General features: G+C 42.4%; 1 protein-coding gene across 4 annotated transcripts in view; it reads right to left on the minus strand.

The window, feature by feature from the left end:
- ERBB4 (erb-b2 receptor tyrosine kinase 4) overlaps positions 1 to 26,410 on the minus strand; it is a 651,514-nt gene that overhangs the window by 96,419 nt on the left and 528,685 nt on the right. For all 4 annotated transcript variants that reach the window (XM_064452102.1, XM_064452100.1, XM_064452103.1 and 1 more), the window contains exon 20: positions 12,615 to 12,800. In XM_064452102.1, coding sequence (XP_064308172.1) covers positions 12,615 to 12,800 — 186 coding nt within the window. The remainder of the gene's footprint in view (positions 1 to 12,614; positions 12,801 to 26,410) is intronic.

The raw sequence follows: 26,410 nt of genomic DNA on the forward strand, positions 1-26,410 counted from the left end.
GATGCACCTTGCAGCCGTTTTCTCTCATTCTATCGCCAGTGACCTGGGAGAAGAGACCAACACCCACCTCATTACAACCTCCTTTCAGGTAGTTGTAGAAAGCGACAAGGTCTCCCCTCAGCCTCCTCTTCTCCAGGCTGAACAACCCCAGTTCCCTCAACCTCTCCTCATAAGACTTGCTCTCCAGACCCTTCACCAGCTTCGTTGCCCTTCTCTGGGCACGCTCCAGCAACTCAATGCCCTTCTCATACTGAGGGGTCCAAAACTGTGGCCTCACCAGTGCCGAGTACAGGGGCGCAATCACTTCCCTGCTTCTGCTGGCCACACTATTCCTGATACAAGCCAGGATGCTGTTGGCCTTCTTGGCCACCTGGGCACACTGCTGGCTCACGTCCAGCCGGCTGTCAACCAACACCCCCAGGTCCTTCTCTGCTGGGCAGCTCTCCAGCCACTCCTCCCCAAGCCTGTAGCGTTGCATGGGGTTGTTGTGACCGAAGTGCAGGATCTGGCACTTGGCCTTGTTAAACCGCATACAATTGGCCTTGGCCCACTGATCCAGCCTGTCCAGGTCCCTCCGCAGAGACATCCGACCCTCGAGCAGATCAACACTCCTGCGCAGCTTGGGGTCATCTGCAAACTTACTGAGGGTACACTCAATCCCCTCATCCAGATCACTGATAAAGATATTAAACAGGACTGGCCCCAGCACTGAGCCCTGGGTAGCACCACTTATGACCAGCCGCCAACTGGATTTAGCTCCGTTCAACACAACTCCCTGGGCTCGGCCATCCAGCCAGATTTACCCAGCAAAGAGTACACCTCCCCAAGCCATGAGCCGCCAGCTTCTCTAGGAGGATACTGTGGGAGACAGAATCAAAGGCTTTGCTAAAGTCCATGTAGACAACATCCACAGCCCTTCCCTCATCTACCAAGCAGATCATCTGGTCATAGAAGGAGATCAGGTTGGTCAGGCAGGACCTGCCTTTCATGAACCCATGCTGGCTGGGCCTGATCCCCTGGATCAGGGGTCAAATAGTTTCAAAACAATTTGTTTTAAAATTAATTAATTAAAAAAAAGGTAGTATAAATCCAAAGATGTTTCAAAGGTCTTAGAAATATGTCTTCACTTGGAAAATTCAGAACTGTTCAGAACTGTTTCCTTTAAGGGCAATGCATTCTTTTAATGCTCAGTATTTCTCATGGGATACATAACGCAATCCTATTTCCCCTCTAATCAGCAAATACTAATATGTTGCAGGACTTCAGGTTTAAGTCATGCACTGTGCAGAACATGATCCCCTCCTTTTGCTAACATGGACAGTTAGTAAATAAAAACAGAAGCAGAGAGGATTTTTATCTGGCCAATAGACAGAGTGAAGTTTAAGGAAGTACGAAAGTCACAAGAAGAAAGAAAACCAAACTACAGTGAGAACTGCTGCATACTGAGAGCTAATTTGCACAAACAGGCTGGGCAGAAACAGATGGGATGTGGGAAAGGTGGAGAGCGTTGACTAATGACACCTGACTGCCAGATGACCCTGTAGGTTTGAGGGCCGGCATGGCACCTGAAATGGTGCCAGCAGCCACTTGGAACTGCCCTCTCCCCTCTCATATTTCATTAAGCAGACTCACCTTGGTCTTCTGCATCGCACAGGAGTGCACACAGAGATTACACAGTATCCCTGGAAAGTGCATTCTTTCAGTCATGCTGCCCTTCTATCCCCAGTTGATTGAGGAGCCGTTTAACTGACTGCTGTTCACTGCTGCAGGTGTATTCACTGCTGTGTCTCAGGGGAATTCAGCTTCAGTAGATTTTGTGTCACATGTCCCAGTGTTTTACAGTAAAACTTTATTTTGGAATGGAAGGAATGTATCAGCAAAGTACCAGGATGTATGGTGCTATCTTCAAGTCTTATTTATGGCTTGAGATGTACCTCCACAAGGTTTCATAAAGGGGTACAAAGTGACTGCTGTTTTGCACTTTTTTCATGGGCCCCTGATACAGCAAGTCACACCAGGATAAGGAGACAACAGGCTTCAGTCCGCTGCTACGCCTGGCTCCCACTTGGACAGAACAGCAATTATACATGGAGAGTGACAGTTCTGTTTTTTCTAAGATACAGCTGGATTTAGGACATGGTCAGTAGCTCTTCCGCTAACAGACATCTGCTAGATTTGATCTCATACTTATGGACCACAGCCTTCATCTGGAATGGCTTCAGAAGCCGAGGATCTCTCTTCCCTTTCAACAGGCCAGTTCTTTTTTCTTGTACAAAAGGCTACTAGATCTATGCCTGAGCATTGGATTACACAGGAGAACAGAGATATCTAGATTTTGCTTTTGCAAATAGCCTTGCAGAATTTCCTGAAGACTCCTATGCAGTTTTAGGAGCAGGTTTTTGTGAGGCAGGTGCATACTGTGGTACTCTGCACAAATGTGGGGGGTCCTAACTTTGAACATCAATGCCTTGGCCATCCACTTTTTGTAGTTATCCAAGCAGGAAAATTTATGTTATAAAATAAAACGTTGAAAGGAAGGCATTCACTAGGGAGAGAAGAATTTAAATTTACAGGTGTATATATAGAGAGAAAAACAGCTTTTGTTTCATAACTCGAACAACTTAAAAATAGCCAAATACATATATTTCTCGAATAATAATAAAAAAATGTTTTGGGCTGAGACATTTCATGCCAAGTCACAGTCCAGAGTGGAATTTTATGGTTGAGTTATAAACCTGAAAAATATGGGCTTATAATAGAAATCCTGACAGACTGTAGTAGGTGCTCCTATAATATCTTGAATTTGATTTAGGAGTGGTTTTCAATAATGCTTTCCCAAGCCAGACTGTTGGGGACTGCTAGGAAAAATCTAATGTTCCCCCATGGCCCTCAGTGCAGCTCAGTGTACTTAATGAGAATGCTGGTATGTTCAGGCAAAGCCAGCCTTTGGGGTTTTGTAGCCTGTGGCTGTCAGGCCCCCAATATCAGAGACCCTATAAATGTCAGTGCTAAGTGCACCCTTCGTTTAACAAAACAATAAATTGTCTATCTCTGTGCAAAAAATTGCTCATTTCTCTGCCTTTGCAAAGGCTGATATGATTTGTAAATAGCTGAAAAATCTGCCTCTTCACTGTTTTTTCTAAGAACCATGGAACTGTTTTAGGTAACGCTGGGTTTTTCAGGAGAAGAGAAGAGGAAACCTAGATAATCCAGAAGGAGTCAGATTAAGACTGGAGAAAGTATGTTTACTACTTACTATAAACCTCTCCTGGTCACTGACAAGCTGAAAGCATGTTATCAACCCTGCTCACAGGACCTTATGCAGTACAGAAGGGTACAGTTTGCTAATAGTGTGCAGAAAAGAAATCTAACCATGCTTGTGTTAGAAGTTCTGACCTTAGCTTAGTCCTCCAGTACCTGCTTTGTCCCAGATCCTCTGTGCGCCCTTGTCATCACCCGCACCCTTCACATTTATCCCCCTGTAAATTAAGCTATCAGAAAGCTACAAGGCTAGCCTACACTTATCTTCTAGACAGTGTAGTCTGTAGAGATAGTCATCCTCAAAGGTTGAGTCATTCCACCCAGCTCTAGAGCTAATGACCAAATATATGCACACACACAATAAAGACCATAAACAACTCAAATACTATCGTGCTGAGGTTGTTATAGTATGAAGAAAAGCCTTAGAGAATCAGAGGTCAGAGCACAAAGCTGGAAGAAAGATACCTCTATAATTTTTATATAAACCCAATCTTACATTTTTTTTCCCCGTGGCTCTGATGCAGTCTTCCAGATTCAAATATCCCCCCCCTCCCCCCCAACTAAAACAGCACATGGGGTTCATGCAGTCATCAGCTAGCTGCTATTAAAACCCTCAAAACCAAATGCATTATTATGAGAGAAATAAGGAAACTGAGGTCATCTCCAAATCCTGTAATGAGACACGATGACATAAAAACTGTGGTGGGTGGCAGGCATGATGCTCCTGTGCTCTTTCAGAGCACTGAATGGGTACCAGCTAGAGGGAGCCAAGCAGCCAGAGAATGAGAATGAAGGAGAAATGACAGTGAAGAGCGAGCAACAGGAAACAGGTTGACACAGAACACTGCAAAAATACAGAAAAGACAGACAAAAAGAATGCAAAGGACAACATTACAGAGAAAGAAAGTGTGGATTTGGTCAGTGGACAGTCAGTCTGAGACAAAAGGAGAAAGAAAGAAAGGAAAGAAAGGAAAAAAACTTGTTCAACATTTAAGTTGATGATTTTATCGCATGTTCCATCATTGTAATGCTTTTCACAGGAAACTTCTCCTGGGGACAACTAGGTTTGGTGGAATAGATAAATAAGGTACTATAGTAGTTCAATACTCCAGATGAAATGACTGGTGAAGAAAGGGGGCAAAACTGCATGGAAGTCTCCCTAAATAGGTACATAGCTGTGCAGGAAAACATGGAATACCGTGCCTGTCAAGGAAACACACAGAGCACAGAGATGCTGTATTTATTTTTAATAGGATCCAATACCCTGATTTATTTGGAGTAGTATTTCCAGCCACAGCAACTAACAGTCAAGGGAAGAGTTGCCAGGCCCTGATCCAGCATACTAGCAATGGCTGCGCTCAATGTGCACGTGTTCATCTGAGCATGGCAGATCACAATGATCAAAGTCCTAACATTTATTTTCTGCCCGGCCTTTGATGGAAAAAACATTCTTAATAACTGATAGGATCAAAAGAAACGTGGAATTGGAATAAGAAAAGAAAACTACACAGAGGGGTTCAGGAGAATAAGATGATACTTTCCCCACTTATTCCGATTTTGGTCCTCCACACAATTAAAGCCTTGTTTCAATATGGCTTTAATTTCATAGTCCTTGGTTTAGATCCTACTCTTCTATACACTGCACTTCCTAATAGAGCAGCCCCATTAGTAAACTACATTTATGCTAATGTACTTGCTTGCAGTGATAATTATCACAGCCCTTAGCCCTGGTCCTTGCCAGTGTGTGCATGTCAGGAGGGGTTGGTATAGCATTATAATTATACAATTAGCCTTGTCACGGCAAGGAGCTCTGGGAATAGAGACATCTTGAAGCTTAAAATGTGGACAGCTGATAGATGACTGTCATTAAGCTCCTTTGTTCACTCCACGATGGAATAGTCACTGAGCTGTCGGGTAGGCTTTTTTAATGAAAAAGAGACCTTGAACCACAGCCACTATCCTCCACCTCTTCCCAACCTGTCCAGTCACCCCCGTTTCCTCCCACTTTACACAGCTTCTCTCTCATCCCATCTGCAGCAGAATAACAAAAGCTGTCTCTAAGACCTCATTCCTAATCCATCAAATCTTGATGGAGGAGAAAGGCTCCTCACCTCACAATGCAGCCAAGGGGACCTCGCTTGCCTCTAGCCCTCCCTGCTCAGAGCCTCCCTTACTCCATATGTGAAGCGCTCAGGCCAAACCCCATTTAATTTAGGATGTGATGTGAGTGCCGTACCAGCTTTTGGGTCAGCTTCTCAGTTGCATAAATCAACACAGATTGTTTGAATTTCACATAGCCTGTGAATTTACATCCAGTTGAGAAGCACTGCTCTGGGCAGTAATAAAACACACATTTCTAAAAAGCTTCATGTGGAGGGAGACTTCGGGAGCAGGCAGTGGACAGGCCCTCCTTTTTGCCAAGAGAACGGCACAAGGGCACTGAGCCCTGTAACATGAACCAGCTAAAAGGGACAGATAAAAGCATGGCAGAAAGAAGTGGTAAGCAGGCTTTGCAAGCTTCTTTAGCTTGATGGCTCCTGGAGACTCCCAGCTGCAGATCTGCACTGTTGGCAGAGAATCCTGAGAGGGAGTAATAACTGCAAGTGTGCTGGAATAATACTCAACAGACTTGAAGATGTGCATCTGCTTCATTAAAATTCGATCCCCAAGCTCCTCTCTCTTCTTCTTTCCTAGAGTGTTTTCGAACATTGTTTTCCTGCATACCTGGATAACTGATGCTGTGCAGGGCTTTAGTTAAGGTAATTTGAGAATTCTTTATATTGAAATGGTATAAAAAGTAATCCCCTGAAGTACTTGATTTTCCTTCCATGACATTCCACTGTATCAACCTACTTCTGCTTTACCTCGTTAGTATCCTGAAGGGTTGCGAATGAATTATTATAGTTCAGAATGCAAAAAACAGGTCTGGCAGCCCCTGGGGATACAGGGCAGAACAGAATGGGGCACTAGCTAGGACCCCGGTGAGCTGACCTCTCCTGCACAGGATGCTTTGTTTTAGGAAGATTGCTTGCTTTCTCACTTTCCTCTGCCTTGCCTTCTTTGGGGCAGGGAAAGTTCCTCCGCATTCAAACACTGCTCAGCAAAATTGGTGCAGATGTAACACAAATCAACAGCAGCAGAATTAAACCATAAAGAAAATTACCATAAAAAAAGAAAAAAACCATAAACCAGAAAGAAAATTAAAACAGTAGATAGGGCTGCCTGGGTTGAACTTCTATGTTGAATTTAGGAAGTGTAATGCCAAGTTGCAGAAGCAAAAATGCATTTCTATGTGCCCTTGAGAGAGACAGATCCGAGCACAGCACAAGTAATTCCAAGAGGAGCCAGGCTAATTTTTCCACTAGAGTAACAGTGAGAGGTTACAGCCTTGAATTCAGGTGCCTTCTAGTTAGCCTCACCTAGTGGCAGAATGTAACCAACTTTTTCTGACTAGACACCTTGAGACGTTTCTTCTCAAATGCATTTCAGTACGAATGCCCTCACCCCCACACCTCCAAGTTGCCAGGGAGCGTGTCTGAGCAGCCCTTGCTAAGAGAAATTATATAAACACATTGAAATATCAAAGCACATACTACCTTTATTTCTTTTCTTTTTCTTTTTTTTTTTTTTTTTGTTAAATCTTCATGATTGACATATATCTGTCATACACTCTCTGACAAGGATGTAATTCACCTATGGAGAATTCACTTCTAGGCTTGTGGTAACCTTACAAAATTTGATTCTCAATCCATTTCTCAAGTAGCCAACACTACAGACATTCATGAAGTATTATTCCATCCTTCTATACCCCAACGCCACTGAGCTTGTCACTCTTGCTCCCACTCTAGGAAGTATCTTGATACGTAAGCATAGTTCACTGATGGACATCAAACTCCACGTAATATTGCTGTGTTGAACTCAGAGCAAAAATGTTAAACATTCAGTCCCTAAGCGACTCAGTACACACAGAAGTGAGACACAAGGAGGTGCCTTGTGTTTCTGCAAGCAGAAGGGAAGAACCCCCTTAGACGCAGCTGCTGTCTAACAACCATGTTTTATACAGAATGCTTGGGGGCCACTCTACTTTTACAACTTTCATCCATAAAATAAGAAGCTAAACCTTCTGGAAAGAGAACACAATTACCCTACAATGATGTAACAGTCAAAATAAACTCAACACAATCTGTATAAGCAAAATAAAAAGCATCCAAACCTTTTTTCAATTGGCAGTAGATAATATTTAATAACTGCCCTATTGTCAACATTCAGAAATGATCTCCAGAGCCATATGCAGGTTGGCAACCAGGCATAGCACCTAACTAGTTTTTGCATCTAGTTGTACAGAAGTAGAGACATATGGAAATGAACAGCCTGGCAGAACAAGTGAACTCTGAAGCAATGACTTCAATAAATAAATGCCTGCACATTGGCAGATGGAGAAAAGCGCAGCAGGGAGGAACTGTATTGCAGTAGCAACTTGATTTTAAACGATTCGGAAAAATCAGCCTGAATCGAGGTATTTCCAGTTTCTTCAGTTGTCTTCTTGTTGGGGAAAATTCTCACCATAAAAAGAGGGAAAGTGGGGGTAGAAAGATGCATCTAAGTAAAGATACCAGAAGCTACTTCAGGGAGCAGAGAATAGGACTGGGAGGTCACTGATCATTTTTTCCTCTTATTACATCACTAATCACCTTTTTAGTAGCTTGCAGAAAGAAACTACAATTATTCCCAAAAGTCTGGAAAAGCAAGATGTGGAGTGATATTCTCAAGCTGTATGGCAGGGCCTGAAATGTGAGCACAGTAGATACAGGTATGTGGGACACACAGACCTTCCTGCAGCGAATGGAAACTTGTGCTTGATGCAATGGATATCTTCCGCACTCATTCCTCTGGAGATGGTCTGTTTGTAGGCAAATTGAATCTCTCCTATACGCAGGCTGCATACTGATTCCTAGTCATTGTTAAATGTGACAGATGAGTGGAAAACAAGTATTACTGCTGCCCTGACACTAGCAGAGGACTTGCATGTTTATTCCACTTTTTGGGATAAAGGGACTCTTTGTCTGGTGATCTTGAAGATTACTCTTCCTACCGGTTCTGAAACATTTTCCTGCGTAGGTCCTCTAACACCAATTGACATTACAGTCTGAGAGACAGCAAAAGAATAGGCATTCCTGTTTCCCATCAGAAAGCAGAATACAATGCAGAAAATTCTGTGCAACATTTGCAATACTCATACATTATACAGTGTGCACAGCCTTATATGTTCCTACTTCTTTCCTCTGTTCACTGACAGCCTCCTATATAATAATTAAGATATGTAACTATATGCACAGATGCAACCTGATGGGGAAGATTTTCAACACACAACTCACTGAAGGTCTCCAAAGACAAGAAAAAAATAGAGTTAAAGGCACATTTTAATTCTTCGTGGTTTATTTCTGCAGTAGGATTGCACCATACTGGTGTAGCACACAAGTAGTCAGTACCTGTGGTGACCTTCTCAACTTTAACAAGCGATGCCCTACTAAACACCACTGATATGCACGCAAAAGCAGCAAAACGCAGAACTCCCTGTCAGACCCCAGTCAGATTCTCTCCATGTTCAGTACCAACCACTGCAGAAAAATAAGAGAAGGGAAAGAGACACATGAAGAAAATGTGGAGAAAATAATCCAGACAAACTGTGGTGGCCCAGAGTTAACAGGTCAGCCCTATGTACCAAGTACTGCACTTTTCCAAGAAAACAATCACTTGCTGCCGTCCCCTTTGCGGGTAGCCAAGCGGACTACCGTCATGCTGTAATGTGAGGTCAGGGCAAAATTAAACTGAAGAACATGGCTTCATTAAGGGCAGATCGTGCCTGACAAACCTGGTGGCCTTCTACAAGAAAGTGACTTGCCTGGTTGACATGGGGTGGGTGGTGGACATTGTTTACCTGGACTTCTCCAAGGCCTTTGATACGGTCCCCCACAGCCTCCTCATGGAGAAATTGATGCATTAAGGCCTAGACAAGTGGTCTGTGCAGTGGGTGGGGAACTGGCTGACAGGCTGCACCCAAAGGGTGGTGGTAAATAGCTACTTTTCAAAGTGGCAACCTGACACAAGTAGAGTCCCCCAGGGATCAATATCGGGCCCAATGTTATTCAATATCTTCATAAGCGATCTGGATAACGGCATCAAGTGTAGCCTGATGAAGTTTGTGGATGACACCAAATTGAGTGGGGAAGTAGGCACTCGAGAAGGGAGAGCTGCTCTGCAGGGAGATCTGGATAGGCTGGAAGAGTGGGCCAGCAAGAACCTTATGAAGTTTAACAAGGAGAAGTGTAAGGTCATGCACGTGGGAAAACATAATCTGGGAGTGCAGCACAGACTGGGATCCACCTGGCTGGAGAGCAGCTCTGTGGAAAGGGACCTGGGGGTCCTGATGGACAGGAAGCTCAACATGAGCAAACAGTGTGCTGCTGCGGCCAAGAAGGCCAACAGGATGCTGGGTTGCATCAAAAACAGCACTGCCAGCAGCGAGAAAGAAGTCATTATCCCACTCTACTCAGCACTTGTCAGGCCACACCTGGAGTACTGTGTACAGTTCTGGTCCCCTCTATACAAAAAGGATGTGGACAGGCTGGAAGGGGTCCAGAGAAGGGCCACCAAGATGATCAAAGGACTGGGAAGCCTGCCATATGAGGATAGGCTGGGAGAGCTGGGTTTGTTCAGCCTTGAGAAAAGGAGGCTTAGAGGGGATCTCATCACCATGTACCAGTACTTAAGGGGTAGCTACAAAGAAGATGGAGACTCTCTTTCTACAAGGAGTCATGTGGAGAGGACAAGGGGGAATGGACACAAGTTGCTCTTGGGCAGATTCCGATTGGACACCAGAGGGAATTTTTTCACAGTGAGGACAGTCAACCATTGGAATAATCTCCCCAGGGAAGTGGTTGACTCAGCCACGTTGGACACCTTCAAGAGTCGTCCGGACAGGGTGCTGGGCCATCTTGTCTAGACTGTGCTCTTCCTAGAAAGGTTGGACTAGATGATCCCTGAGGTCCCTTCCAACCTGTGATTCTATAATATTGTGATGCAGAAGATTAATTTAATTAAACTTCAATAAACTTATGAAACTTCCCCTCAATAATAGGCTACCTTTTGATATAAAGAATCTCCCTTTTTCTTCCTGACACTTCATCAGTTAATATCACATGTATGATCTCACTTCTTTGTACTGCTCACCTCCTCAGAACTCAAATATCTGTAATACCTCATCTTCTCCCACATCCCATGGTGGATGGTGATCAAGAAAACCAGCAGGCAATGATTTTCAAATGAGTGTACCTAAATCCAATCCCCACATTATGCTGAAACTATTCACAATGGAAATCATTTTATAACCCACTTCACTTTGGTAAGCACCACCATCGGGAAAACCATGACCTGCCTTCCACACACCCTCCCATGGATCTGTCAGCTCTGTAAGCCTCTGCTATGGATCAGGCTATTTGCTTCCCTCAATCAGCTGCCCACATAAATTCCATAGCAAAGCAAGTACAGCTATTAGTCCAATGAGTCAATGGCCATATGCATGCATAAAGTGAAAATAAAGGTGGATTATCTTTTCACGTATGCCACTGTGTAAATGTTTTGTAATAAATAATGGCCACTATCCATCAAGACAGTGGAAAACAGATAGGAAGGAGGTTATGTTGAGGGAAAGGACTCAAACAGGAATATGTATTTTTTTTCCTCCCCTACCTTCCCTGGTCTGATAACAACCCTAAATAAACCCTTTCAAATCTCCAGATACAAGCAATCCCCATCAGTCTGTTCCATTATTCTGTGGAACTCTGGCTGCTTTATCACCAGAGCCCAGCAGAATCACAGATATTAACACATCTACAAAATGCTACAACATCAGAATGTGGGTTTGCGATCCCCCCCACCCTTTCTATGGATCAACCCCTCTACCCAGCATTATGATAATTTAATCTACTGTCACTGTCAGGCAGGTTTGACAACAGATCTGACCCTGGGAGGGGGGGAAAAAAGTCCCTAATAATGATGAACCTCAAACAACTCCTCTTCTTGAACGGAAGCTCACAGGGCTAGCTGAATTTGCCAGTTTTCTTACTTTTGTAAGAAAATATTTTGCATTGAAGTTTTTAAAAGTGAATGTTCACTTGATGGCTGCTACTCTGTCCACCAAAACAATTGCTGAATCTCCAGGTTTCTCTCCAGTGCTAAAAGTTTAACATTACAATTTGAATTAAGATTTCTTTATGGATGTTGCAGCAAACTCACTTAAGGCTGCAATTTAATATAAGAGGGCAGTCTGTGGCACACATTTGTATGTAACAAGCATTTTCACCAAAATAATCTAAAACTTTTTATTTAGACTTATTTAGAAATTATTTAAAGTGGGTTCCAGATTATCATTCGTAGTAACATCATTGTACACCACTCCGGTTGCAAGAGCCTTTAAAATGGATAAAAACTATGGCCCTCTACACTCCCAGATCTTGTTACTCTTTGCAACCAATTATCAATAACTTGGTCGTAGTACAGCGCTGAATATCTAAACACACCCTAAAATATATGTAAAACATTGTGCAAGGCTTACATTAGGGCCGCATTTATGACCTATACTCTGTTCCACCTCAGATGAAGCGCAGTCTGTATCTGAAGGATAATGGCTTCACTCTTGCTCTTGAAACCCCACAGGAAGGCAGTGAGCATTTTACCACGTCAAGCAAAGCAGGATCCAGCCCCTGAGATTTCCCATTCTGCAGAGACGAGCAATATTACCCTCCAGCCTCAGCTGTTGTGATAGGTCTTAAACACAGCAGAACCGTGGTGGTTCCCAAAGGAGTGACATGAAGTGAATATTTATCTTCTTGGCAGTGTGGGGGCAGACAATTGATGGCAGATCAGAATATAACTGGCAATACAGATTCAGAAAGGTTGAAAACTACAATCAGGTTAAATCAGTATCTATGAATAGTGAACAGTAGGAGAGGATGAAAAATCATTCTGTGCCCAGTCCCAGATGTCCCATGGGGGGCTTCTCCCCCACTACACTTTTTTTTCCCCTGTGAAAGACACACACACACACACACACACACCCCCCCCCCCATTAACACTGACTTGGAAAGACAGTCAAGAGAAACATTTTGGTTTACATATTAACAATTACTCTATAATACTGCAAGCAACCAAAACAGTGTGTATTTCAAGAACTACCCAACTTTCTTGAAAACAAAAACACACCTGAAAAAACCCAAACAATTTTTTTCTTTTTCATGACATGCTTTTCAGTTAGTTATGAAAATGAGAAAAAAATGACAGCATGAACTACATACCTTAGCTATTTGGACACACCAGTTTAGCAGAAGCTGGGAGCCAATATTGTCCTTATGTTCATGGACATAATCCAACAGGCAGCCATGAGGCATCAGCTGAGTGACTAGCTGAATGGTCGGGCTCAAGCAGACACCCAGGAGTCTCACCAGGTGCGGGTGGTCCATGCTGGCCATGATAAGAGCTTCCTGTAACAACAAAAGTGACTCAGTTACTCTAGTGTGCTTAAAGAATCTATGCATAGAAGATCCCCCATTTCCCACAGAGCATTTAATGGGGATCAGTGGCCCCTAAGTACCATGAATTCCTGTGTTGTCTATCCAGAGCTAGGCATACCTAGGCAAAATCCAGTCTGATGTAATGTATGCTTGATGTAATGAGCCCCAAGCAATGGGTCAGACTGTCTGAACAGATCCATTGAAGGCTCAGATTAGGAATTCTGAACTGTCCTATATTCCCTGGCCAGTTACAGCCACAGAAGCAAAAAGTGGGACGCAGTTGACTTTGCTTACAGGTCTCATTGGTCTTATTTTACTTCCCTTAATTTTGTTTCCTGAACATATTTTCCCAATTTGTGGTTGATTCATTGGGCATCAGCTTTTTTTTTAATGCAAGCAAACTATGCCACTTGTGTATAGTTAGATGGCCAATTAGGCTCATTTGGCAAGACACTTGACTAAGCTGTGCTAAAATGCCTTACTGGATCCAGGACTTTATGCTTGGTATTTTGCAGGCTTAAGCATGTAAATTTTACAAGTGAATTGAAGCTTTCCCAAAGTTCAGCCTGCGAAGGGTTAAGAATTAGGAGGTTTAGTGTGGGCTTTTCGAATGTGTCTGATGCTTGTAAGCCCTACTGAAAGTCAGCAGATTTATTAAGCTTTAAGATATGACCATGCCGCCATCTGTACGACCGTTGTACAGCAACAACCTAAACTAGCAGTCCTGATGGTACAGGAGTCGCCCAGCTACAGTAGCAGTCCTGCCTGTCTCCTGATGTTGCCACAAGTAGTCCACTACACACAGCAGAAGCTTTCTAAATCTGAGCCTCTTAGCTTAGCTCCTGATTCTTCCAAAACCTCTACTGACAGATCCTGGGTGAGTTATTTCATTTTTTTCCATGCTTCAGCTTCACACACAACAAACAGGAGAGGATATTCCTTTCCTCCTTCTACACTTCATTTATCTTTTCCAGATCATCAGTTTTCAGAATTTTTCAGTGAGCAAGCTAGGTTGTCCAATACCAAGGACCAGAAGGACTTCATCTTGGCTATGCTATTCAGCCCTAAATCTCATACCACTGACAAGCAGCACAGGAGCTCCTTATAACAAAGCTATGTGTCTGTTCTTAGAGGTAATGCTGCCATCACAGGCAACTGGCATTCAAAAAAGGCAGGGAGAAAGCTTTTCTCATTCACTAAGTTGAGTCCTCCATTTCAAGACCACTTCATCATGGCAATGGAACAATGAAAAGCGAGATGAAACTGGAGATTTGTAAAGCTATTTTGGTTCTCTTTCTTTCTCAAAAAACCTATACAACATCTTTCTGACAACTTAAAGAGTAATAGCTGTAATAGTGCCAAAGAAAGAAAGAGAGAAAAAAAGGATGAGAAAAATTTGCCATCAGAGGAACATAGCATGCCTTCCCAACTCATAAAAGTTTGGGGTTTTTTTTCCCTTCCCTATATTAACACACAGACAAAAAAAACACGACAGTCCTGGCAAGTAGGCTGAGTTTGTATTAAAGGAAATTGCTCATCATAGTACAAAGAATATTTGAAACCAAATTGCAGAGTATTTGCATAATAGTTCTCTTTCGTTCTTTCCCTCTCTTTTTTTATTAAAACGAAAAGATGAACAAGACACTAATTGTAGGGTTTTTTCCCCCCAATAAGAAAAGAACAGATGGTCTCGACTGGGGGGACTACCTCCTTCCTTTTTCTTCCTAAATGTATGTGAAGAAATAAAATAAATAAATGAATAAATAGGGGCTATTTGGTGGGATGACTGGAGGAGGAGCTCTGAGGAAGATTTCCTATGTAACAAATTAGAAAAGGGATCTTTAATTTAAGTAGTTTTGCTCACGTTCAAATGAATATAGTTCTCGCTCACTCAACTCGTATGTATGGGGTCTCCTTGAAACCATTTTAGCTTCTCTTCTGCTGTCACTAGAAAATGTCACTGAAGGCCACCAGAATAAATACACGTTGACAGGTGCATTATCCAGTTTCAGAGCACAAAATTACTCTGCCTCCTTTTTTCTTTTTACCCCATTCATTTTTCTCCTGCAGATGCATAAGGGGATAGTACTTGTTGCCCTCTCTCTCTCTGAGTAAAGGTAAGAGTTTCTCCAGGAACTTGGAGCGGGAGTACTTTTCTTTGTAAGGAGGACTGATTAGAACATAGACAATAAATTCTTTTTGCTCACCAAGGGACCAGATGGAAAGCTTTGAAGCATGTGCTCCATTAGTCTCCAGTTACTTGCCATTTACAAGTCTGAGTCCAAAAGAAAGACACTTCTGTACAGTAATAAAAGCAAGCAGTACCATTTGTCTCATTCTGATGTTACGGGAAATCACATATTCTTCCAATAGTTTTGGGCAATGGTTCCAGAAAAAAAAAATAAATGTTGTTAATAAAATATTATGGACTGCTCTGCAATGAATAGAGACACACAACAGAGAGCAAGGAAGCCTTCATTGTAGATCTAAGTCACTAATGGATACTAATTTAGCATGAATCCTAGCTTTACATAGTTATTCTCATTAGTAAAAGTATTGTTATTTTTATTGAACTTGCATCTACAGGAGAACTAAATTCAGGGTTATGTCTATCTGGCAGAGCACAAACACAAAGTAAAATAGATTGCAATTGTTCTGCCAGAGCCTAATTAGACAAAACAGACAAACAACAACAGAAACATTATGACTTAGAAGCATTTTTAAAATCTGTTAAGCAAATAAGGAATACTAGTCCCCGTTTTAAAATCTGTTTGGTCATGAAAAGACCCTAGAGCTACAATCTCCATGGCACTTAAGCACTCTGCAGCCTGGTTCCCAATTAAATTTGCTAAAACATTTAATCAGGTAAGGCATCTAAACTCACAGACTTGGCTGTCTGACACCAGCATCTTTCAAAACCGGCCTCTGCAATTTCCCACATCTTTTGGTAGCCTTACATCTGCAGATTACACCTACCTATTCTGCCTATTGTAATTTAATGGAGAGGAAACTGAAGTACAGAAGACACAACCACACAGTCACATCAGAAGCCCAAAGCAGAAGTGAGAACTGGGGTGTAGATCACATTGTCTTTCTCTCCTGAAAAAAATCCTATGAAGGTTGAAATAAAAAAGGGGAGGAGGGGAGAGAAATTACTAAGTTATGGTACTTTATCTTTCCCCCAGGAGTCAGAGTCTTTGTAACATTGTGTGCTCACACTAGCATCTACGAAATGACAGAGTGGTGACAGTTTTGAAAGGCTGCTGTTGGACATGAGGCATCCTCCTTTATCTACCTGCAGAAGGAAGAAGTCTTATCACAAGAGTAACTCCGCAGCCAAACCAAATCTCTTCCTGGAGTTTGTTCATGCTACTGTTGCTGCTCAGTTATTAATTATCACAGCAGTGCATGGCAGCCATGCACAGGTCAGCTATAAGCCAGCCAGCTTAGACACAGGTAGCTCAGCTTGCCCTTACCTCTAAGATATATTTTGCAGTCTACAGTGAGCCCTGACCAGCTGAGGCTAGGGTACTACAAGATCTCAAATGAGTTACTTAAAACCAAGGCTATGTATGTATATTCTATTCACAGCAGTGCTTACAGTGTTAATATTTCCGAGGGGAAGGCTGGTAAAGAAAGACCTTAATGCAGAAGGCAGCTAGTCCCGCAGGTAGCTTGGCAGGGCCATTGTTGTGTCCCCCCAGCCTTACCACAGAAAGAATAGCAAGTGACTTTAATTAAGCCTTCCACGTTCAACTCCATAATATACTTCTCAGATATACTATTTTGTATAATCATTCCTCTCTTTTGCCCCTTTTCAATGTGGTTCAATTATTGCCACATTAAGGTCAACTCCCGTGATTTATATACACAACCCTATATTAAACAATTATATTAAACAATGACACAAATGTTATTTTAATGCTTTACACTGATCCATCTGTCATGTGCATTTAGTAACACAATAGCATATCCAAGAAGGGTGAGTTTGTAGGTCCCAGTGAGCCATCACCAGACCTGGTTTCTATCAGCAGGGCTATGTCAATAGGGGTCTAAGGAGGTGCAGTTGCTAACCCACAGTGAGAGGCCAGAAAAAGCCCGCATAGCACTTGCCATCAGACTGCCAAAACATGCTTAGACGGTAGAGTTTCTTTAAGTCACAAGAGCTGGCCATCACTGTAACGATACAATGCATAGTTACACCCAGGCTAAAAGCACTTGTCAACACAGATGACAAAGGGAACTAGCCACTCGCTTCTCACAGGTCACTTAAGTCACCTTTCATTCCTTAGATAGCTTTGAAAATCCTACCTAAAACTGTTTCCTGATCTATCCATATACTGCAGGCATATTTGAAAAGCCTTTAATTTTACTGGTGTTGATGTAAGAGAACAACACCTCCTTGGAAAGAACAGGTATTGTATATGTTTAATCAGCATGAATCTAGACTCCTTTAATATTTAACCTAAGCTTAGGGATGGGATATCTTGACTGTCAGCAATTCTCCATTTAATCAAGGACAAGTATTCCTTTTAGAAGAAAATTATGGACAGTTGGCAAGAGAAAATAGCTATAAATTGTCCTTGTGTAACACACTACCATATATGGGTAAAAGGGAAAGGGTACTTCGCCTGTAAAGACCACCAAGACCCCCGAAGAGAGGAAGGCATGCGCAGAAGAATCTGAAGTGGAGCCAAGAGAAGTGACTTACTGCCATTATGCAACCTATGTAGATTAGAATGAATATGTATTAGATAGGTAGAATATGTATGGACTTATTGTACAAATATAATGAGGTAGCCGGCTTCGGTGTGCTTGACTTGTGGAAAACCACTAAGCACCCAGGCTTGTACAAACCTGAAATGAATTAGCAATGTCTCTCCTGAGTGTGTGATTATTGACTCACTGCACACCAGGCAACGAATCTGCTTTTCAGCCAACAGTGTTTCTGAAAAGTAACTCGAAATCCAACTAAAGTAGGATTTTCATTTCAGCCTTCCATGATAAGGAAGGAAAAACAATTCTCAAGACTGTGAGAAGAAAGGGTGCTCAGAGTAACACCTACAGCATACCTTATATGATGGTATTTAACTTCCCCCTTTCCTACTTTGATGTGTTACTGTTAACAATTACAACTGAACATAAATATTAGCCAGCATGATGGTCCCTGAAGAGCATCCTTTGACAGTGGTTTTGCCTCTCTGACCATTTAGTTTCTAAACCAGTGGACTCAGCAAGTTCATGTGCCACTAGCAGTAAAATAATGCCATACCTATGTCCATGTTGAAAATTTATTTTCCACCCAGAGTGGTCCAGGATACAACTGCCTTCCAGCACATGTCCTTGTTAATTAGTACACCTGTTCAGTATATGGTCAAGTATCCCTGGCCAGACTGTTCCTGAGATGCTAGAGATGGCGTACCAGCAACTCTTGAGACTCCTGGGGTCCTGGAACTGGGTAGAGCTGACAGCAAGCCATCACCCTGACAAGTGAAAAACCATGCTCCAGAGGAAATCTGGACATCAGAATTGGTCAAGAGACCTTCCCCCAGCTGCTTACAGAGGCTCTGAAACATGTTAACAGGTTGAGTCATTAAGAGTCCTATACTGCGTTTTTGGATCCCAGCACCTTCTAAGGCAGTGCTTAATTACTGCATCTTCTTGTTGCTGAAGACTTCACCTAACAAGAGAACTAGCATTTGAAGCAGTATTGATTATCCTTTACACCAGATTTAAATATCTGACAGAGGGGAAAAGATACTCCTTCTGAAGGCTTGTTCTTTAACACATGAGCTTCCTGAACTGCTATGGCCATACCACACAGAGCACTGGGAGGAAGCTCACTTATACGTAGCCGATGTCCCCTTCCAGTGCTCCACCTACATGTGCTATCCCTCAGAGCCAGTGCAGGAAGAACATGCTCCCTGTTCCAGAGAAGTATCACAGATCTGCTGCCCCAATTCAGCTGGCCCAGGGTGTTACTGCTCCAGTTAAGCCAGATGAACACATCCACCTGATACAGAGCTCAGTAAGCAGGGACAAAGTTTGAAACACCTTCTGCTTCTAACTGTTCTCGCCATAAAATGCCCTGAAACAAAAGAAGCCAGAAAAGAACAATCCACCTGTTTTTCCTAATCATTGTTGAGTAAATAAATGTACTTAAAAGCTGACTTCATACTGTGCTCTGCATTTTTCTGAAAGCACAAGGTGTGCTGTGGTAACAGGAGAGATACTACAGTGAACACACTGCTTTTTACATTACTTTTACAATGCTTCTAATGGCTAGGGCAAACATGTCTGGAACACGTCTGGCCTGCTTCAGGGCAGATCCAATTACAGTCCAACATATTTTCAATGCCTTTTGTTTGTCTGCTATGTCTCACAATTTTTTTAGGTTATAGCTGACTTAGACATATGACAATGATACCCATTGTTGTATTTCCCCTGTACGTCCTATGCAAGATGCTGGTTTTGGTTGCTTTACAGCATTGCTATACTTTCAACCCTTGGGCTGCAATTTTTCACCTCTTGGGCAGATACTCTCTGGAAAGCTTCTGTTGAAATGTCTCATCCATTTCTGAAAATGAATCGAGAGATGCAGCTGTAGAGACCAACAAAGGATATCAGAGTCCCACAGCAGGACAGTAGCAAACAGAGGGAGGACAGTAACAGCATAAACCGCCACAGCTGTTTTTCCAGGAACCGTTTTATAGCCATTAGGAGCAGACACATTTAACAGAGCACTTTCAGGCAAAAGTCTTATTTGGGACTTGGCAACAACTTCTAGAATGAATTTTACTGCTGCGTAATACAGTGAACAACACTTGAATGCTGCAAGGGCAGATTCAACCCTGAGGTTACTACTGCAGGACTGAGCTACCACGCTTTATCGTGGCTCATGTGAGTTTGGCAGCATATCCCGCACCCTGTGACAAAACAGGTTTCTGTCACTGTACCCTCCTGAGATGGCGATACCACCTAAGTTGTGTACAACAAGTTCTCTCAACTTCTCACTGGAGAAGCAGGACTCTTAAGCAAATGAAGAAAGGTATTTTAAAATAAAAAATAATCTTTTTCTATATCCACATCCATACTCCAAGAGTAAAGCAGATGAATACTTATAGTAGGTACAGTTTCATCAGTGGTTGTTGCACAGAAGTGTAACAGTGCACATTCATGTCCAAATCCTATATGCACACTCAAAGACCAATGGCTTTTTCTTTGGGGAAACAGTGAGTTTGTCTGGCACAGCAAAAAATAACGAGATGTCTAAATGAAGGCCCTGTTATTAAGGAAGTCTAAGTTAGCTTAGAGTTTTGCACTAACCACCACCTCCTTGAAATTTGCCCCATGCTTGTTTTGCTTTAGAAAGCCATGTTAAGGAAGCTATATATGACTAAACAGAGAAGATAATAGTATGAGTCTTGTTAACATGTGTTTTCTCAGAGCCATGACAGGCTTTTGTGATTAAAGAGACTACAGGCTTTGAACAGGTGGGTTTGGACTTTATCTCTTTTGGACATAAGAGATTTGAGCTTTTTTGAGTTCAGTTTCCAATGAGGAGCTTGACCAGAGCTCTGCTGGGTAGTAAGTGGCGTCACTGTGTACTTAGACTGGAGAACAAGTGTGCTGCACCATTAAATGGTGCGATTAACTTATTTCTTCAGAAAGTTCTGGAAACCCAGCTGCCAGGTGTGCCACTACACCCAACACTTTCTAGGATAAAAACTAAGAATGGAAAAGAAACTAAAATAAAATTCCACAGCAGGGACCACCACACACTGTGGCCTATCATGCACAAATGCAATGGAAACAGCATCAGGCACGTACCGCTCATTCGGCTCTGACCAAGCTAATGCCACTGGGAGAAGCTGGCCCCAGGTCAGTGTCTCATCCTGTATCCAGGCTGCAGCCTGGTGATGAGCAGGACATGGTACAACACCAGAATAATGTGCTCTCCACTGTCCAGGAGCAGATCTGGTCTCCAGCCAGGCCACTGCTAAACAGGTGCACAGCCTTTTCTGGAAGCAGTATGTGTCTTTAAATGTGCTGCACTTCTCAGAGCAGGTATACCTACTGAGAATCCTCTGCTTGTCACAGCACTTGCACACAGCAGAGAGGGCTATGTAGTCTCAACTGACTCAACACTGCAGAAGCACAGCCTGCATTGTTGACACTGAATTCAAATATGTGTGATTGACCCATGTGATTCAAATGCATGAGAGATGGCCCACTTTCCTGCAAACACTTACTTGAAACTAGCATAATTCAGGGATTTGAAAGCTCTCCTTCTCAAAGGTGATACTTACAGACTGCTGGATCAAATATTCTGTGACCACCTTAGAGAAGCAGTAGGTCCTATTCATGCACTTAGAGAAGCAAATCTGGCTCATTATATATTTTGGAGCAACATAAACTAAATTAAAAAACAAACCAACCGACCCCCCACACACCCACCCACTCCCTGAAAAAAAGTAGGACTGTGATCCCTGTCCTGCAAACAGGGCACAGGGAGCCATGCTGACTCCAACAGGGCTCAAGTGCTTAGAATTAAGGGCATGCTTAAATGATTGAAAGTGTAGGAGATACATTTTGTAGAAGCCACACCCCATATGCTTCTTACTTCTCCCCACTGACTTTGTACCAATTAAGTCTCCCAATTCATCAGAGCCTGTGTTAGACAGCTGAGGAAGAATCTCAAGTCTAAAGGAACAGACCTCTAGCGCACGACAAGTGAAGATTTTCCATCAAACATCCAGTCACGGGACAACTCCCACCAGCCTTTCTGTGAACCTTGCCTGAAAATATTGATTCTGGTGATAAGAAAGCATAACGTAGCCCATTTTCAGCTCACTTCTATGCATAAACGGCCAAGAGTTCAGGAAATCGGCAACAAGAAATGTTTCCATTGAAAGCTGTCACGAGAAGTAACAGTGGGTTTCAGACTGGCCATACCCCATTGCAGATCGGGTGTAAGTAGTTTAACAGTGTGCACACCTCTCTGTAAAAATATTGTATCACTGACAAATGTTTTATTTACAGTTTGTGACATGCATCATTATTACAGAATAGTCTGTCAAAAGCGGTTTGTTTCTTACTATTTTGATGCAACTAGCAAAAATGTTTGAAGTTTTAAATGTAGTCTAAAAAAAGCAATCACTTTAGCATTATTCAAACTGGAGGGTAAACGGACCTTACCACTGACCAGCTTATAAACATTTCCAGCCTTAGCTGCAGACTCCTTTCAGGAGGAGGGAGTTATTGCTTTGATTTTTGATTTAAGATGAGTGATGACAAGGTCTCCAGAATGAGTGATAGAGAAAAAATCTATCAAGTTTTCACTCCTTTCTGAAGAGTCTTAGGGCACTGCTTTGAAATTTTCTAGTACCACTGAAAAGCTTGACTTTGTAATCATACACTCAAAGCTCCTTCCTCCTTCAGGATCAATTTAAAGGGATAGCATCAGATTGCAACCTAATTTCATCGAGTACTATTAACATTAAGAGTTGTTTTAATCAAAGATACATTCTGCCCATAACCCAGGTATTTCATCTCTCACAATTGAGAATTCAAAATAGACTCATCTCCATGCTTCCCTCATCTGTATTCAATTGCCTAAGAGCATCACACTCAGGACTCAAGTGCTGCAAAGGGATGATGATATTTAAATATAAAAGGTTGCAATGGACTGTTTGGTTCACTATCAGATGATTTTTTTTTTTGACCAAGCTGGCATCAGTGAACCACGAAGTCATCAAAAGCTGCCACACATTTCCTGTGTTACAGCACTTTCTTCCTTTCAACATTACTCTGACTGCTATTTTCCCCTGAATTTCTACAGTTTTTCCTCCACCCTTTTCTCCCCTACTTTCTGCGTTCTTTCTTTTGCCATCCTGTTGACCTACTCTTCTCCCAAAGAGAAAATTAAAAACCTCTTAAAAAAATGCTTGAAAGAAAATCACTGTCACCACCAAAATTCATACACCTCCTGTCTTCTATGCACTGCATTGCCTCTCCCAACTGCTGCGAGGTTGGGCTCTGCCCTGCGCTTCACCTGCCATGGCAGAACCTCGAACCTGCCTAAATCCTCTGTGTACAGTGATGTGGCCCTTGCCCCTGCTCCTGGGAAGACGTTGCCCAGCTTTAGGATACCCCTAGAGTGGGAAATACTGGGAGCACTGGGTGCGAATGGCAGGGCTGCGGTAGCTGGGGTGCTGCAGTGGAGGCCCCTGTGGGAAGAGGCTGGGGCTGCCCCAAAGCAGATACAGCTGGCTGCAGCCAGGCCACACTGCTGCAGGCTACACCCAGCTGGGAGGAGAGCTGACTGGAGTTGAGCCAGGGAAAAGCGGAGGAAAGGTGGGCTTTTGACACAAATGTTTTAATATAGGGTTCTTTTTTGTTTGCTAATACTGAATCAGCTATTAAATATTTATGTTAACTGGCAATAAATTAAGTTAAATTCCCCAAGTTGAGTCTGTTTTGCCTGTTATAGTAACTGGGGAGTGATTTCCCTATCCTTATTTTGACCAAGGATTTTACTCTCGTGTTCCTCCTGATTTCTCCCCAGTCCTGCTGGATGTGGGGGGTGTGTGAGAGAGTAGCTTGTGAGGGGACATAGCTGCAAGCTGGGATGGCTCCTCCACCCACTTCCATGGCCATCCATGGGATGATATCCACCCAGTTCAGTAACCTAGCTCAGAAAAGTGGCCAGAATTTAAGAAGTCAATGCCAAGGAGAGCAAAGGTAGCTCACATCCCTAGCATTTGGGGGTGTGTGTGTGTGCAGTGTGTAGATGGATGTTCTTATAAACCTTAAGACTGGCAGCTTGTCATATGCTCTAATCATAATATTTCACATCCATCCCTAAACTTTCATAAGATTTGAGCATGTCCTATTGTCACAGTAATACACACACACATATGTATAACACAATATAACAATAATAAAACTTTTTTCATGTTGATAAAATCTTGACATCTGCAATAACCCCCACATCAAATACTATGTCTGATCTTCAGTGCGTGGCCTTATTCAGGTCTAGACTTCTGTCAGGGAGAGCCAAACTACTCCAAGAACAAACCTGCATAAATGAACTGCCAACTGCCTGGTACCAATACAAAAGCTTCAGTCAAATCTATCAAGACAACTGTATTAGTTTGTATTTGTGGCTCTGTAAACCCTCTCATAAAGACAAGATCTCACTTAAGTATAGAAGCCAAGAACAAAGTTATGGGCAAACACCACTTAAACCTGCAGTACTGCAGGAGGAAATGCTTATTTTATAAGTAATCAGTAATTTGAGAGTGGTATTAATAGGGCAAAAGAATAATTTATGTTATACTTTCATTCTCTTTTGTGAATTAGCACAATCCCAAGAACATTTAACTACATTAGCACGATGGCATGGTATCACAGATCCAGAATTTCTAAAGGTCTATTCAGCTAAAATGACTCCATAAGTCAAACTCCAAACCTCTTTTCTTGGCATTTCCTACAGCAAACTGAAACAAGGCTGACTAGGGTAAATCTGCTTTTCAACAGCCAGCCATACCTTGCAGCTGTCTAGGAAAGAAAGTGAAAAAGGCTCGTTTTCTAAGTGACACTGCCAGGGAAACTTGAGGCAAAGGAAGCAAAATTAGAAAACCTGGAACTCCAAGGCATGACCACTGTGCTAAAGTTAGTGCCAGAGACACATTCACAGCAGCTTTAGGGACATGCCATACAAAGAGCAAGCTTGCTTTCAGATCTGAAGCACAGTCAATTTCCACCCTGAATATGCAGCGGTAACCCCATTCACAGCGAATTTTGACAGCCAGCACCTATTTTGCATCTTATTGTGAAGCTCAGTAGTCAAGGGGTTGACATTTAATAAAAAGCGTGACAAGGTATCCATAGCTGTTACACCATCAGCCTTTCTAACCAACAGAAATTACCTGTTTGGGATGACTTTTATAAAACAGGAGTAGAGTTACATAAAATTAATCCATCCTGATTATTCCTTGTTTCATGCATTTACATTATTGCATTTTAAAAAAGTTGTTTTTAAAGACCTACCCTACCATGGCATGACACCTTGCTAGGATCAAAGAATACGCTGTGCCTCTAAGAGGCACACTGTGAAGCTCAAAACAGCACCAAGGCGCCAGTTCTTTGTTCATCCTCAGCAGACTTCTGTGCCAGTGAAATGCCAAAGCCACAGCATGCTGCTGCACGTCACCTTGCAGGCATGTTCCCTGAGAGGAGGTTTTGGAAGTAAAGTTGGCATGTTTAGATTGTGCTGTGACTATGTACAAAAGAAGAAAACAGGTATCAGTCACCAGCTATGGGTAGACCAATATGAATTTGAAAGTGACCAGGAATTTTGTCTCATTTATACAGTCAGGGGAGTGAGACAGGCATCTCAAGTACACTAATGCATCTTTTAGGACTCGGCTCCATAAGGATATTGCATGATAAGAAAATGCTCTCTCTTTGTGACACTTTTTATGTCCACATGGAGCAGTAAGTGCCACTCACTTTTTCAGCACGAGCTCAAATGAAGACCAGAGGGCTGATCTGCAAGTTTTAGTTGAGCTAGAAACATTTATATGGTGACACAACGTGGTTTAAGACACTTCCTGGAGCTCTAGGACACTTTGAGAGCTTGCCAAGCTGTTGCATACACATTGACATCAATAACCTTTGGTAGCCTAGAGTTTCACTCAGATCTGTGCTCTCATCTGAATGACAGCATTGTCAAGAACGTAAATTGTGCTCTCACCTGATAGAAGAGATTAGTCACAGAGGGACCAGAAGCATCTCCCCACTCTGCTTAAAATCAGACGGGGTACAGCATTGAGATCCTCAGAAAAGACCTAGCACTGAAAAATGTTTCCCATCCTTTACTCAGCTAAATAAAAAATTTCCCAGTCCTCCCTCTCCTCCCTGCTGTCCACAACTTAACCACATGGGAAAAATGTTTAATATTCCAATTTGGATCTGACAATGTCTAATAAACATAGTCTGACTCTTGAAACCAGTGACTTCAAAACAGAAATCCACCAGAGTTCTTTCAGAAAATGATGAAACAGTTTTTTCAATCACTAACATATTTCTAAAATATCTTCTAGCTGAGGAATGCACTGGAATTTATCTCCCACTGAAAAGCTGCAGCAGAAACTCTTCCTTTTAGTTGAACAAGTTAATATATTTTACCAAAAAATATTTTTAAATTATTTTGCCAAGAAAACATTTCGCCAAGGAAACTAATTTTCTTCCCCCATTTCAAACATAATTTCTTTCCAAACCTCCTCCAAACACTTCTATTACTAAAATAACTTCTCAGAGGACTTGTATTTTTAGCAGGTGACTCTCGCCACCAACTTAAACCAACAATACTTCATTAAAAATGAAAACAAAAAACCACAAACACTTTTTGCTTGGCTTCAGAAAACATACAAAGAGCTAAATTCTGCTTTTATATGCATGTACAGATCATCCCACAGAACTTCACCAAAGGGCACTGCCAAGCCAGCAAAAACATCCTAAACACCGCAGAATGTTTCCAAATGGATTCAGTCTGGGAGTTGGCTATCCACTGA

This window comes from Phalacrocorax carbo, chromosome 5, assembly GCF_963921805.1.
Source record: "Phalacrocorax carbo chromosome 5, bPhaCar2.1, whole genome shotgun sequence".
Classification (NCBI taxonomy): domain Eukaryota; kingdom Metazoa; phylum Chordata; class Aves; order Suliformes; family Phalacrocoracidae; genus Phalacrocorax; species Phalacrocorax carbo.